The sequence below is a fragment of the Chrysoperla carnea genome, chromosome 5 (genome assembly GCF_905475395.1).
Source record: "Chrysoperla carnea chromosome 5, inChrCarn1.1, whole genome shotgun sequence".
NCBI classification, from domain to species: domain Eukaryota; kingdom Metazoa; phylum Arthropoda; class Insecta; order Neuroptera; family Chrysopidae; genus Chrysoperla; species Chrysoperla carnea.
In genome coordinates, this window is record NC_058341.1 from 68,020,112 (window position 1) to 68,034,422 (window position 14,311).

The 14,311-nt window shown below is 30.7% G+C and overlaps 1 protein-coding gene across 1 annotated transcript; it reads right to left on the reverse strand.

Annotated features, from left to right (window-relative positions):
• Nucleotides 1–953: 953 nt before the first annotated feature.
• Nucleotides 954–13,877, reverse strand: LOC123300800 (tRNA (adenine(37)-N6)-methyltransferase). Its single transcript, XM_044883452.1, has 5 exons — nucleotides 13,734–13,877; nucleotides 13,349–13,669; nucleotides 9,188–9,531; nucleotides 5,117–5,388; nucleotides 954–1,169 (listed from the first exon to the last, which is right to left on the reverse strand). Exons 1-5 carry the CDS (start codon nucleotides 13,817–13,819, stop codon nucleotides 975–977), a joined length of 1,218 nt encoding a protein of 405 aa, XP_044739387.1. The 5' UTR covers nucleotides 13,820–13,877; the 3' UTR covers nucleotides 954–974.
• Nucleotides 13,878–14,311: the final 434 nt, after the last annotated feature.

Sequence of the window (14,311 nt, forward strand, 5' to 3'; positions counted from 1 at the left end):
AAATAAATTTTTCCATCCCCGAGAAGAGGTGGCTTCCAACCCCTCCGCAAAGTCGCACAAAGTTTTGTATGAGCATGAAAATGAAAACAATGTTTGATTTAAAGGCTCAAAATTTGTTTGTAGGTAGTCTTTTACTCAAAGAATATGTGGTTAAAATTTCAGCTTAGGTAACCGTGCAAATTTTTAAGAAAAAAGTCGTTAAAAATCGATATAAAATACATTGGCTCTTATGGAGGAATCTCAAAAAACGACATATTTTGGAAGTTTTTGATAATTTTCATTTGGAATGAATGAAAACAAATTTAAAAAAAACTTTTTAATAGAAAGTAAACATATTAGCAATGAATTAGAAAAGAAAAAAACTAAGTGTCACCGTCCATATAAGGGATGTAAGAGCAGGGTAGATTAAGGGTTGAAATTATTTTTATCTTATTTTCAACTTTGATGATGAATTTTGTTATAACTTCATGAATGTAGACGAAAAATTAGAATAAAATTTTTCGATATGTGTCTTGGTTTTCGAAATATCGAAAGCTAAATAATTAAACAAAATTTTCAATTTTCGTTATTTTGAAAATTAAGCCAGAAATCGAAAAATTTTATTCTTACTTTTCGTCTTATATCGTCAAGTAATAATATAAATTTATCATCAAAATTGAAAATATCTATTTTTAAATTTGTGCCCCCACTACCATGCTCATACATCCTTAAGTAAGCTTTAAACAATGTAGTCGAACAGTTTTATAAAGATTCATTGATTGGTCCTGGATTCCGAAATTTTGAGATATAACTTATTGTTTATTTAGTCGTGTGGGGTCCTTTCAATTGTTTTCGTCAAATTGATTGAGAGAAAATAGGCTATGGCAGTCGGACACAAAAGTGATCCAATAAAATGATAAATTTTTGATAGAAAACTATTTATTTATAAAATGTAAGTACACATAAATTATAAGAATAAAATAAAATAAAATAAATTATTCATTACTTAATGCTTCTACATCACGAATTTGAAATACAGAAACTGAATGATTATTGTCATCAAATTTACACGATACATGTAATTCACAAATTCTAAATGTATAAAATTGATTACTCCATCGTGTTCGTAAATATACTGAACGTGGGTCTTCTCTTAGCACATTGCAGATTACTGTTTTTGTCTGTTCCGCCTGTAAAAATAAAGCAAAATTGATCAATATAATTAATTCACCACGTTTAAACTGCTTTCTTGTTGATGCAAATCAATGAAATGGAAGTTCATGAAATTTACTTCCTATTTCTTACCATGATACACGATTATATAAACTTTTACAAAAGTAGCTACACGAAACGATTTTTATTTTAAACTTAATAGACCTTTTTCACATTCTTTGTTCTTTTTTTTAAATGAAAGTATTTGTCTTGATAAATGGGCTAATTTTTTTCCCCGATTTTTTTGGAGCCATATAACCGAGAAAACAGACAATCAAAATCATTCAAATTAAATTTGGCGAAAACGATCTGGAAACACACGAAGTTATACGAATGGCGCTGTGACGTCAGTTCGTCAGTTGAGTTTTATTAATTATCATAAATATATGAATTGCGAATGAAATAAACCGACAATGACAGGTAAATCGATCCATATTGACGATGAAAAATCGCGCATAAAAATATATTGGGCGTATTTTGTGCCTCTGTGCTCAAATACTACTTCAAAACAGCCAGAAAAACTTTATTTTTCCGTTTCCAATGGTTATGGCTATTAGAAAAAAGTGGTTTGATCGTGCTCATTTCATTATTATTGTTGCGAAGATCATTTTGTAGTAAATACAGTACGAATATTATCATTGTCATGATGAACATTTCTTTTACTATACATGATGAAATTTACCAAAATTCAACATGCTGCAAAAGTCTCTATAGCTCTCCCTCGAATACCTAACAATTTTTTCATGAAATTTTATTTATCACATTTTGTTTTCTAGAATGTTACGCTTTTTCTTATTAAAATTAGCACTCACAAAGTTGCTTTTTCTTAACGAACTTCGGGTGCATTGAACCTGTCATCTTGCACTAAAAACTCCCATACCATAAAAATAGTTATTTTTGGTGGCATTTTATTCTTCACTTTCAGAAATGATATAATATAGACAATAATCCTAAAAAGTTGATATTAACGATATATTAATACGACTGTTGACACTGTCATTGCTTGTCGAATTGACGCCACAGATCACGTGTGCGGTGGAAACAAAAAAATCGTTTTAGATTATTTCAAATATTGTGACTTTTTTACAATTTTTTCATAGTTTTTATTGTTAAAAATGCGTAATTTTCGAGTTACAGGCTCTGCTCGACCTATATTTTCTTAAAAAATTAACAAAAAGTATTTCTGTTTTCATGAAAAAGGTCTATTAGAACACAAAGATAAATTTAGTACTTCTTGGATTTTATTATTTTAGTCCAAGCTATAGACGATTTATAAGCTAAGTAATTATTGAAAAGCTTTAATTAGGTTTAATTTCTCCATTTTGCACCGATGTTCTGCTTGTAACGGGTGCGCCATCTTTTATGTCGGTATGTAAACATTGAATAACTTTGAAAAAAAGCAACCGATTTCAGTACATGAGGTATTTTTATTTGGATTAGTTTTAATGTAGGAAACTAAACCGAAAAATCAAACTAACCTAGGAAAAAACTTCGCGCCGGTAGTACATTTTTATAGGAGCTGGTGGAAAATATCTGCCTGAGTGTTCTCATCAAAATATACATGTGAACTTGTGCGTTTTCGATTTACTCCCATACGGTAGGACAGAAATTTCCTACTTTCGGATACCACATTCTCTTTATTAAACATTAAAAAAAAACTACTGGATTTTATATTTTGGACGATTCTAAGCATTTTTGATCCGTGGCATTTTTTACCTAATCTCAACGTTTTCGAGATATAAGCTTTTAAAAAAAAGTACGGGTTTTTGCCGAAAATTCGTTATTGACGAAACTTAAATTTTTTTGTTGTGGTCAAAAATGTGATTTAAAAACAATATGATTTTACATTTTGGACTATTCTAAACACTTTTTAGCTCCTGGCATTTTTTTAACTAACCTCACCGTTTTCAAGATATAAGCAATTGAAAGAATAAAAATGCGGAAAATACAGATTGTCTTACGTGGTTTTGGTCAAAAGTTTGATTTTGAAATCATTTGCCATTCTAAAGAGTTTTTAATAGACAACATAATAATAATAATAGGGTTTAACCTCTGTTTCTCTGGCGTATACACCTATAACAGAGGCCACCCACATCATTATTTGTAAATCTTTATTTATTAAATTACATCCATATATACAATTACATTTTACGATGTGGGTTTAATTGGTTACTTCATTACTTCATTCTTATCCAAGCGACGACAATGTGATCAATTCTACCGCCCCATTAATTATAATTGCTTACACTGTCGCTGCCTGGATTCGAACCCTCTTCCTAAGTCTAAATAGACAAACGGATAGTATATCGCCTTAGACCGCTCGGCTACTTAGGCTTTTCTCACAACCACAATATAATCTTGAGTTTCCTTTATAACGAATTTTCGTCAAAAACCCGTATTTTTTTTTAAACGCTTATATATCGAAAACAGTGAGATTTTATAAAAATTGACGTAAGTTAAAAAATACTTAGAAATGTCCAAAATATAATATATCTAATGGCTTTCAAATTAAATTTTTGACCGAAACCACAAAATAACCTCTAGCCTCTTCAATAATTAATGAGTCCGGAAGTAGGGAACTTTTGCCTTGCCGTATAGGCGTAAATAAAAAATGGACAAGTTCGCATGAATATGATTTTGTTGAAAACACTCAGACAAAACTTTTCCACCAGCTTCTATAAAAATCTACCGGCGTGGATTTTTTTCCTTGGTCAAATGCTTCGTTTCCTACAATATTTTTGGACTTTGCAATTGCAATTTATTTGGACTAGTTTCTGAGTTACAACATCATTCAAGTGGCCGGCTCTATTGACCTTAATCGAATGCTACCAATTTGCTTTTAAAAATCTGTTTCAGTGTCAATCATGCGAGCGACAATATTTTTTTCACCGTATGTTTTAACCATTGAGAAAATCATTAATGACGTAAAGCACTCAATATGACTGTCATAAGCAGGCTTAAATCTTAAAAAAGCTGCAGTGTTATTTGGAATAACTAAACCATTAGAAGAGTGGGCTATGAATGAAAACTAATTTCATACATTTATCTACGTCCGTGAGTTAAAAATAACTTTTATCACATTTTTTATTACCTCACTCATTTTCAACCAATCAAATTAGCTTAAAAAACTAATCCATATCGTTAAAATTTGGAAAAATCCAAAATTATATTATAATTAAATTTGTTTAATCACGGAATAAAAAGGAGATCATTTTTTAATTTTCGTGCAATTGACTTGAAACTTTTTTCATTTTCAAGGTTTTTTATAGTTCAATAAAAAGTGTATGATACAATTTTTTCTAAAAACGTTTCAAATTTTTTCAGTTATTTGACGTTAAATACTCCAATAGTTGTTGCCGGCGAAAAGGCGGATGTTTTCAACTATGCTGTATCTCAACAAATATCGCACGAAAGCGAATAAAATAGTACAGTAATATTTTCTTCAATTTTTAAGCTAGATTTTCTGTACAAATTTTTTTTCGTGAGATGTCAATTTTCTAGTTATTTGAGAAAAATTTATGAAAAACGTGATTTTTTCAATAAAAAACACCGAATTTCAATCGTCAATACCTCGGAGGTTATTGACTTTTCAAAATATGCTTTTATGACACTTTTTTCTTAGAGATCGCGTCATTTTGGATCTTCATTGTCATTTTCACTTTTCTCCAACTTTTTCCACCCTCTAGAAGGGAGAGTTTTCCACTCCTTGGGGAAAAGTACCAATCGAAATCATAAAATTATTAGTTCTTGAAGCCTTATCTACTTACCGTCAAATTTTCAAATTAATAGGAGCTATAGAAAAGAATTTAGGGGTTTAATCCTCGTTTACTGGATGGAGTATATACCAGGTTATACATTTACCAACGTAGGTGACGTTCGCTAATATACCAGATTTAGATAAGATCACATGACATTGATACCTTACCTCTTGATTTTTAATTGTTTGAAGTTGAGATAAAGCTCGTTCATTAAATACGACTCGTAATTGTTGTACTGGAGGTTCATTAATCCAGTTAGGAACTCGTATATCAGGGTTTTCAGGAATACTCTGTTGTAATAAACCAGATGCACCTCCACTTACACCTGAAAACTCAACATCTTCTTCCCCGTCAGGTGCTTCACGTTCACCCATACGACTTTCTGGTCGAATTGTAAGTCTTTCTAAACGTGGAGAAGTATCTGTCACCGATCCATCACCTAATTCATTGAAATTAGAGGAAAAATGTTCTATTAAGAACGTATGAACACCAAGGCAATTTTAAATAAAAAGCATGAGTTTTTTTTATATGAAGTTGGACTAAGTCTAAATTTATTCTGAAAATTTAAGGGTGGCTTGCCCGATTATTTAAATAAAAAAATGACTTCAAAAGTAGGCATATTATTAACATTGGTTTTATGGTAGAACGGTAGAGGGATGATATGTTTTCATAGATTTCTCCAAAACTATAGTCGGTGAAAATTAAAAAAAAAAAATATTTAAATTAAAATTAAAACCTTAATAAATTATTGAAAACAAAAAACCCGTTGTGCCCTACTAATTAAGGACATATGAGCAAAGTAGTGGGGACACAAATTAAAAAATATATATTTTTTCAATTTTGACGGTGAATTCTGTTATAAATTGACAATATATATAAGACGAAGAGTAAGAGTAAAATTTTTCGATATCTAGAGTACTTTTCAAAATATTGAAAACTTAAAAATTTTGTTTATTATTTTACTTTCGATATTTCGAAAACCAAGACAGATATCGAAAAATTGTATTCTTATTTTTCGTTTACATTCATGAAGTAAAACAAGATTGAAGAAAAGTAGAAAATAAAGTAGAAATAATTTCAACCCTAAATCTAAAATTGCCTTGGTGCTGGTACTACCTTAACTGAAATAAATCCAAAAAACTTCGGTCATTTCGGAAATAACATGGGCATTCTAAAAATTTAACTATTTATAAAAATAATCCTCCTAAAATTCTTAACAAAAATGTACAGCATTTCTTAGGTTCATTGCAAAATGGCAAAAGTGAAAGTTAAATCGGTTTATACGTTCGTTCAATTCTAAAAAAATTGAAATCGCTGGATCTTTAAAAATGAAATAAATAGTCTTAGAAATAGAAATAATAGAGCCGGAAAAAATAGACCGAAAATTTTATAGACCTGGTGTATTGTTCTAATTACGAATTGGTTGAGTTGAGTTTGTCGACTATAGAGAAGTTGGATGGGTTCTGAAGTTTTTAGCCCTTGCGTTCAAAAATGGGACACTATTACAGAAACTTTTTTCGGTATATTTTTCCGGATCTATTTTTTCTAAGTCCCAGACAAACAGATTTTCTAAATATTACAGTAACTTTTTACATTAAGTATGCATCAAATCCGGTAGTTCCGATTTTTCGCAGACTTGTTTATGATGTAGATCTAATGAATAATCCAAGTTTGTGACCTCGAGCGCCGAACGCAAAAATCGAAAAACCCGTGAAAAATTCGGATTTTGGCGATTATAACCCTAAAGGACTAGTTTTTTGATAGAACCTTTTCTGAACGTTTTTAAAGTAGACTAAATTTGCTACAATATGAGACTAGAGTGGACTCTGTAGACCCAATACTTTCCGAGGTAAAGCATTCCCAAATTTATCGACATAACTTTATACATCATTGTTAACGTCAAATCCGATAGTTCTGATTTTTCGCACGACGAACGAAAATTCGTTAAAAATCGGAAAGATTCAATAGTTTCTGAGATCAAGCTATTCAAAATTTTTCATTTATTTTAACTTCGCAATATTTGGAATATTTCAGACATCACTCGAACTACTCTAGCTGGAGGTAGTCCCACTTACCTCTGATGGAGTGTGCTAGTGTTGTTCTGTGATGTCTGAAATATTGCAAAATATTGCGAAGTTAGAATAAATGATGAATTTTGAATAGCTTTATCTCGGAAACTACAGGGACGATTCTAGTTTCATATTAAAGGAAATATAGTCTTTTAAAAGGTACTTCAAAAACTACACTTTTAGGGCTACAATATTCAAAGTCTGGAAAAAACTGAAATTTTTACGGATTTTTTCGATTTTTAACGAAGTTGCGTTCGTCGCTCGAGGTCACAAACTTGGATTATTCATTGCGCCAACATCAAAAACAAGTCTGCGAAACATCAGAACCATCGGATTTGACGTTAACAATGATGTATAAAGTTACGTCGATAAATTCGGGAAAGCTTTATCTCGGAAGGTATTAAAGCCCATTCTGGTCTCATATTGTAGCAAATTTAGTCTACTTTAAAAATGTTTTGAAAAAGTTTCATCAAAAAAATAGTCCTTTAGGGTTATAATCGCCAAAATCCAAAATTTTGCACGAACTTTTCGATTTTTGACAAAGTTACGTTCGGCGCTCGAGATCACAAACTTGGATTATTCAATAGCTACCAACATCGTAAACAAGTCTACAAAAAATCGGAACTACCGGATTTGATGCATGCTACCCCGTACTTTCAAATGACAAGGTTACTGTATTAAAAACTTTTATGTTCAATTATTTCGATTTCTAAATTGAAACAATGATTTTTCTATTCTATGTTTTATGTTATCGATTTGAAAGCATTGAGATTACATATTTGGAAGGATGGAATATATATTTTTGTGCAGACGCGGATTCAGCCCTCAAAAAAGGTTGTAGTCACTGTCAAGCAAAAACTTGGAAAATGCGAGTCGGCTCGCTCATGATCGAGATAGTGCATTCCTACAAAGGAGATGTTTACAAAATATATGAAGTCCTGGCCAAGATTTTGTACAGTGCATAGTTCCAGAACGGTTTATATGGAAACGATAGTTTCGGAGATACAGTTAATTTTTCAATTTACACAATTACTCGTCCACTGGTGACATGTCATAGGCCTAGAAATTTGCGGGATGTCGGTGAGTTAGCTTTACACTAAAAATAAAAATTTTATATATAATTAAAATCTGATTTTTTAATACACTTTTCCGAAGTGATTCTGTCAATATTACTTATTTGTTAAAAAACAAATTGTTTAAACACAATATTAAAACAACTAATTAAAAACAATTATTTACCTATGTAAGTGTGTATCCCGGAATTCTGTACTTCTATTCCCAGAATCAGGTTCAAAGCCAAATTTTATCACGGAATTAGAGACAAACTTGAAGTACAGAAAATGAACGTTTAATACTTAAAAATAAAGATTTAGACGTGAAAAAATGATCAAAACTAATTGCCAATAAATCATTTTGTACGACAAACCAATTTTCATAGTGGAAATCAATAATCAGCTTCAAAGTGCGTTATGCCCAAGCATCCCGTAACATGGTACATTTACCTTATTAAAAAAGAAATAAATGTGTAAACAAATCGATGAAAATATCTGAAAATCTGATATTAGTTTTGAAAATTGAATTTATTTTATAATCAAACTATGCCCTCCTTGATGGACCTGATTGGTCCAAGACGTCGTCTTTTGAGATGTCAGGAGAATTTTTAAGAATACCCATTTCTCCATTTATTTCATTCTCGCCTGACATATCATCTATGGATAAACAATCTTGTAACTTGAAAAATTGTTCAAATTTGGAAAGGGTGTATCTTCGAAACTATCGAACCTATAAAAACAGTTCTTGCATCAAATTATTGCAAATTTAGCCTACTGTAAAAATGGATCCACAATATTTGATGAAAAACCAGCCCTTCCGGATCAAAACGAATAAAAACTGAATTAAGATCAACATTTTTTGTTTGTTAATCTTTGAGAATGACCCGGGTGCCTGCCGACGCCGAAAACATGGATTTACCATTACCTTTACATTACAAACAATATATCAAAAATAAATCAAAATACCTGATTTAATACAGCGTTCACGTTCTTTTTATGTTTAATTTGATTGAATTAAAATGCTACTTTTTTTCAGAAAATAACGGCTCTATAGTTTTCCAAACGGGTAAGTTTTATAGATTTATTTATCTATTTTTGCTTATATCAAACAACTTACCATCAAATTGTGGTAAAGAATCATAATTTGTTTCACGACCATCTAATCTTCGTGATGTTGAAGAACTTGGACTTTGGGTCCATGACGGATTATGACATGGAGAATCGTACAGTGGAATATATGGTTTAATATCGATAACTGGAGTTTCGTGAATCATATCAACGCCAGAAAAGTATATAATATTATTTTCAATACTTTCAATTTTCACTAAAGATAAGCCTATCGGTGATGGTCTATGTGGTGATCGTGATGCAAATACACCAGTCCGTAATCCATTTAAACGAGGCGGTGCTACTTTTGCTCGAATATGTGTGGAATCGTTTTTATGAAAATAGAAAATTATCCTACAAAAATTGTTTAGTCAGCAAATTTATATCAAAACAGACTTTTGTCTTATGGGTGAATAATTCAGTTAGAACTAACATGTTTGCCTAAGAAACTTATTATTTAAATTTATGATATTTTTTCGTTCAAGTTATTTGTCTAGCGTGTTTTTTCCTAAGTGATAAATTGGACCGTGAGCATATTTTTCGTCAAACCTAGACATAATAAGCTTAAAAATGAAAGTTGAATCATTGAATTTGATAAAGAAATAGGGAATATAGGGGTAGGACAGAAAAAAACTTGCTAGAGTAATAATATACAGGGTGTCTAGCTAAGTTGGCTACATGTAAAAAATTTTTTTATTATAAGGTTTACGAAAAAAAAAAAATTTTTCTTTATAAAAAGCTCTCTTTCAAAAATTTTAACATTCAGCTATTCACTTTTGACATCGAATATACAGGGTGTCACAAATTGAGAAAGTTTGATGGCAATGTTAATGGTCATTTAAAAATGTAGACCAATTTGGAACAGATAATAAGGGAAAAGGTTCAAGAAATCACTCCCGCGATATGTAGGAGTGTATTTAAACAATTTTATAAAAAAACAAGTGAAAAGAAACAATTGACTAAGTTAATTGTTGAAATACCATGCATAGTCAGAGTTGATTTCTTTATCACATAACACATACAAACATGTATAGACAGTGTTGATGCGCAATCGTTTTTCTTTTGACGTCACGTAAATAACAAAAGATATTCACTTTTAAATAGACACACACACAACTGATATTCCTATATTAATACATACTATAAAATTTGCACCTAATTAACGCCCTCGTGGGTAAATAGTGATGTTTACAAAAAAATGTTTCAAACAAAATTTTTTTATTTTTTTATAAGGAACATTTTTTACATTTAAACTTTTGTTCTATCTCTAACGGTTTACAAGATGGGTCCTACGGACCCAAGACCCGATTGACCTATGATGCTCATTTACGAACTTGACCTCACTTTTTACGTCCTGAGTACGCTGTAAAAATTTCAGCTCGATATCTTTTTTCGTTTTTGAGTTATCGTGTCCACAGACGGACGGACGGACGGACAACCGGAAATGGACTAATTAGGTGATTTTATGAAGAGCTATGACAAAATTTTTTTTCTAGCATCATTATTTTTAAGCGTTACAAACTTGGGACTAAACTTAATATACTATGTATATTTCATATATGCATGGTATAACAATTACATTTATGGAACATGAAGGTGGATACGTTGAAGCAAAAATGAACTGAAAATAACTGTTCAGGAATGAATTGTTAAAGAAAGAAATGTTTTGATCACTTCAATTTTAAATTAAATTTTGCAACCTTCATATAAAACACGTTATCTGTTATCCAAATTAACCAGGCATCATACTTAAAATGTTTATTTGCTAATTTGAATCATTTATAACAAATAATTAATACACAACATTTATTTTACATACATTACGTTTCTATATTATTGTTGACATAAGTAAAAACAGTTATCTGCAGTTCGTTTTTACCTCAATCTATTCACCTTCGTGTTCCATGCATGCAATTGTTCTTTTATAAAATTGTTTAAATACACTCCTACATATCTCGGGAGTAGTTTCTTGAATCGTTTTCGTTATTTATTATCTATTCAAAATGGTCTACATTTCTAAACGACCATTCACATTCCTATCGAACTTTCTCAATTTGTGGCACCCTGTATATTCGATGTCAAAAGTTAATAGCTGAATGTTAATATTTTTGAAAGCAGAGCTTAATATAAAGAATAAATTTTTTTCGTATACCTTATATTAAAAAAAGTTTTCCATTTGTAGCTAACTTAGCTAGACACGCTGTTATAAGATTTACAATAATTACTCGTTTCAAGTATTATAGTAGTGTCGAAGTCATATCACTCTATACAAATCAGCTATCTTTTTTTTTTCAACCTATTCTATAATTTTTCTCATAATATGTGTTTATAATTTATAAGTTGAACCCAATAGCTATTTTTAAGAAATTAAAAAAAAAAACACAGTGAAAACAAACAATTGAATGAGTTAATTGTTGAAACCCTGTAAAGAAAGTGTTGAATATCAGTGCTTCCATGATTTTTTTTATAAATTAAAAGAGTATAGAAACTAACATAATAGGATATTCCACTATTTTTGAAAAAGTACTTCAAAATGTTGATTTTGCTAATAAAAAGCCACCAAAAATTTGTTTCGGAAAAATACGCACGCTTTCTTGCCAAAAACTTAAATTTTAAACCTTTTTTAAACTGTCAAAACGCGGGCATCCAATTTGATGACGTAATACGGATATCACTATACGAAATAACACAAATAAGTTTGACAGATATATTCATAGACACCTGATTGTAATAAATATGAATACTTATTATCTATGTATATATTATACCCAACTGTCTACACTGAACTAACTTATGGTCTATGACTCATACCGCTATGAAATCACAGCAGGGCTTACTCGCGTTTTAGGCCACGTGATATACAGTTTAAAAATTACGATTTTTAATTTAAATATTTTAAAAGAAAAATGTGCTTTTATAACTCGACATCAGAATATTTAAGTATATTTTTACACAAATTTTAACTTTTTTCAAATTCCATGATTTATTTTTGACTAACGATAATATCCTATATTATGGAGGCTTTTTGGCCGCTATTTATTTGATTTTCGAAAGTATTTTCTAGAAGATAAAGAGTTCATTTTATTGCTACAGCGGCGCTGAAATCTTAACTATATTCTCGAATTATTCAGCGGCGTGTATGATGTATTATGGAGTCGAGCCCTTCAGCATGTTCTATCAAAATTCGGCGTGCAGCATTACCAGCAAGAGCTCTTTAATTCATAAAGGTCGCAGTTGAATAATTTGTATACCCTGTATACATGAAATATATATCAGGGTATACTAATTTTAGTCCCAAGTTTGTAAAGCTCAGAAATATTGACGATACGAAAAAAATTTTGGTAAAGGTTCATAAAATTATTAAAATGCATTTCCGTTTGTCCGCCTGTCATCACTATAACTCAAAAACGAACAGAGATATCGATCTGATTTTTATAGCATGCTCAGCTCATAAATATTGAGTTTGAGTTCGTAAATGAGCAATATAGGTCTACTAGGTCTTGAGTACGCAGGACCCATTTTTTAAACCGTAAAGAGAATTTAAATGTAAGGTTGTTCCTTATAAAAAATAAAATAAAACTTTTGTGTGAAAGAATTTTTCGTAAATATCATTGTTTTCCCGTGGCAGTGTAAATTAAAACAAAACTTTGATATCCAAAACTGTAAAAAGAGGAAATTGAAAACGTGTTGGTAGCTTCAACTTGAAATCTTGAGAAAGATTTTCGTAGAACGTCAAAAAATTCTAGAAATTATTTTCGAAAACGACCGAAAGGCCGCCATAATTGTGTTGGTTTTTTAAACTTCTTTAATTTATTAAATATTATGCAAGCAACTGGCATTCAACACTTTCTATACAGAGTATTTCAACAACTAACTCAGTCAATTGTTTGTTTTCACTTGTTTTAATACTTTTTATGACAGCAGCTACAATTAGAAAAAAAATTGGCATATTTGATCGCATAGCTGAAGTATTTTCGCCCTTTTAACGCATTTGGAGCATTTAATTTGTAGAGTTTACTAGCATCCCAAATTAAGAAGTCTTCGATTATATTTTAATAGGACCAACCTGTGTTACCCTTTTATCTTTTTAACATGCTAAAAAGACTATGAGTTGTAACAGTATTATCGTTCCCAATCGTACTAAACAACATTTTAATTACACGGTACATACCACATATGTGAAAATTCTTCTAATCCCTCAAGAGCATGATTTGGATTTGTTAAAATATCATTTTTAATAGTCAACTTTGCAATTGAATCAGCACTAATACCCGGCTGTCGAGGTGTCCCTCGTTTTTCTGGAAATTGTGTAGATATTACACCAATTGTTTTCAATGTAATATCATCCGATATTGATTCAATAGCTTCTGTAGCCGGTTCAGGTGGTTCATTGACTTTCAATCGGCAATCATTACATTTCCAATCGGTCACAATTTGTCGTAATGAATCACATTCTTTTTGATGAATATGTCCCAAGGACTTGATTTGTTGTCTAAACATAAAACATAATAATATATTATAATAAATACAAGTTAATTACTAAATTAAATACGTACCTTAAATTTGATATTTCTCGTCGTGCTACAGCTAACTGTTCATGCAAATGATTCATATCCTGAGTTTTATTTGTATTTTCAGTCATGTTTTAATGCAATATTTTTAATTTATTTTTCAAATTTGACAACTCTGTCATCACACTATGCAACCATTTAAAAGTTTGTACATGCGCATTCAACTTTTATTAAACGTAACCAAATGTAATTTTTATTTGCACGCTGTACTGTATACAAATTTAAAAAAATTATTCACACGTTAATTTTGTTATTTCGATTATGTTATATATTATATAGTGCAATAAATAAGCCGGAAAATACCATAAAATGTGGACAAGTGGTGGAACAGCTCCGATTTTAAAAATTTTTTTTGTACGTATTCCTTAGACCTTTAGGAACATTTAGCCGCACTAACCTTGGCATTACAGAAAAAACTGAGGGTAGTTTTCCCATCCCCAAAGCTACCCCAAATAGTAACAATGAAATCAAAACAATATTTCAACTTGATAATCGTCTCCTGAGGGTTTTTGAGATCGCTGATCATGAATTCAAGGTTAAAAAGCAACTGAATACAGTTGCAA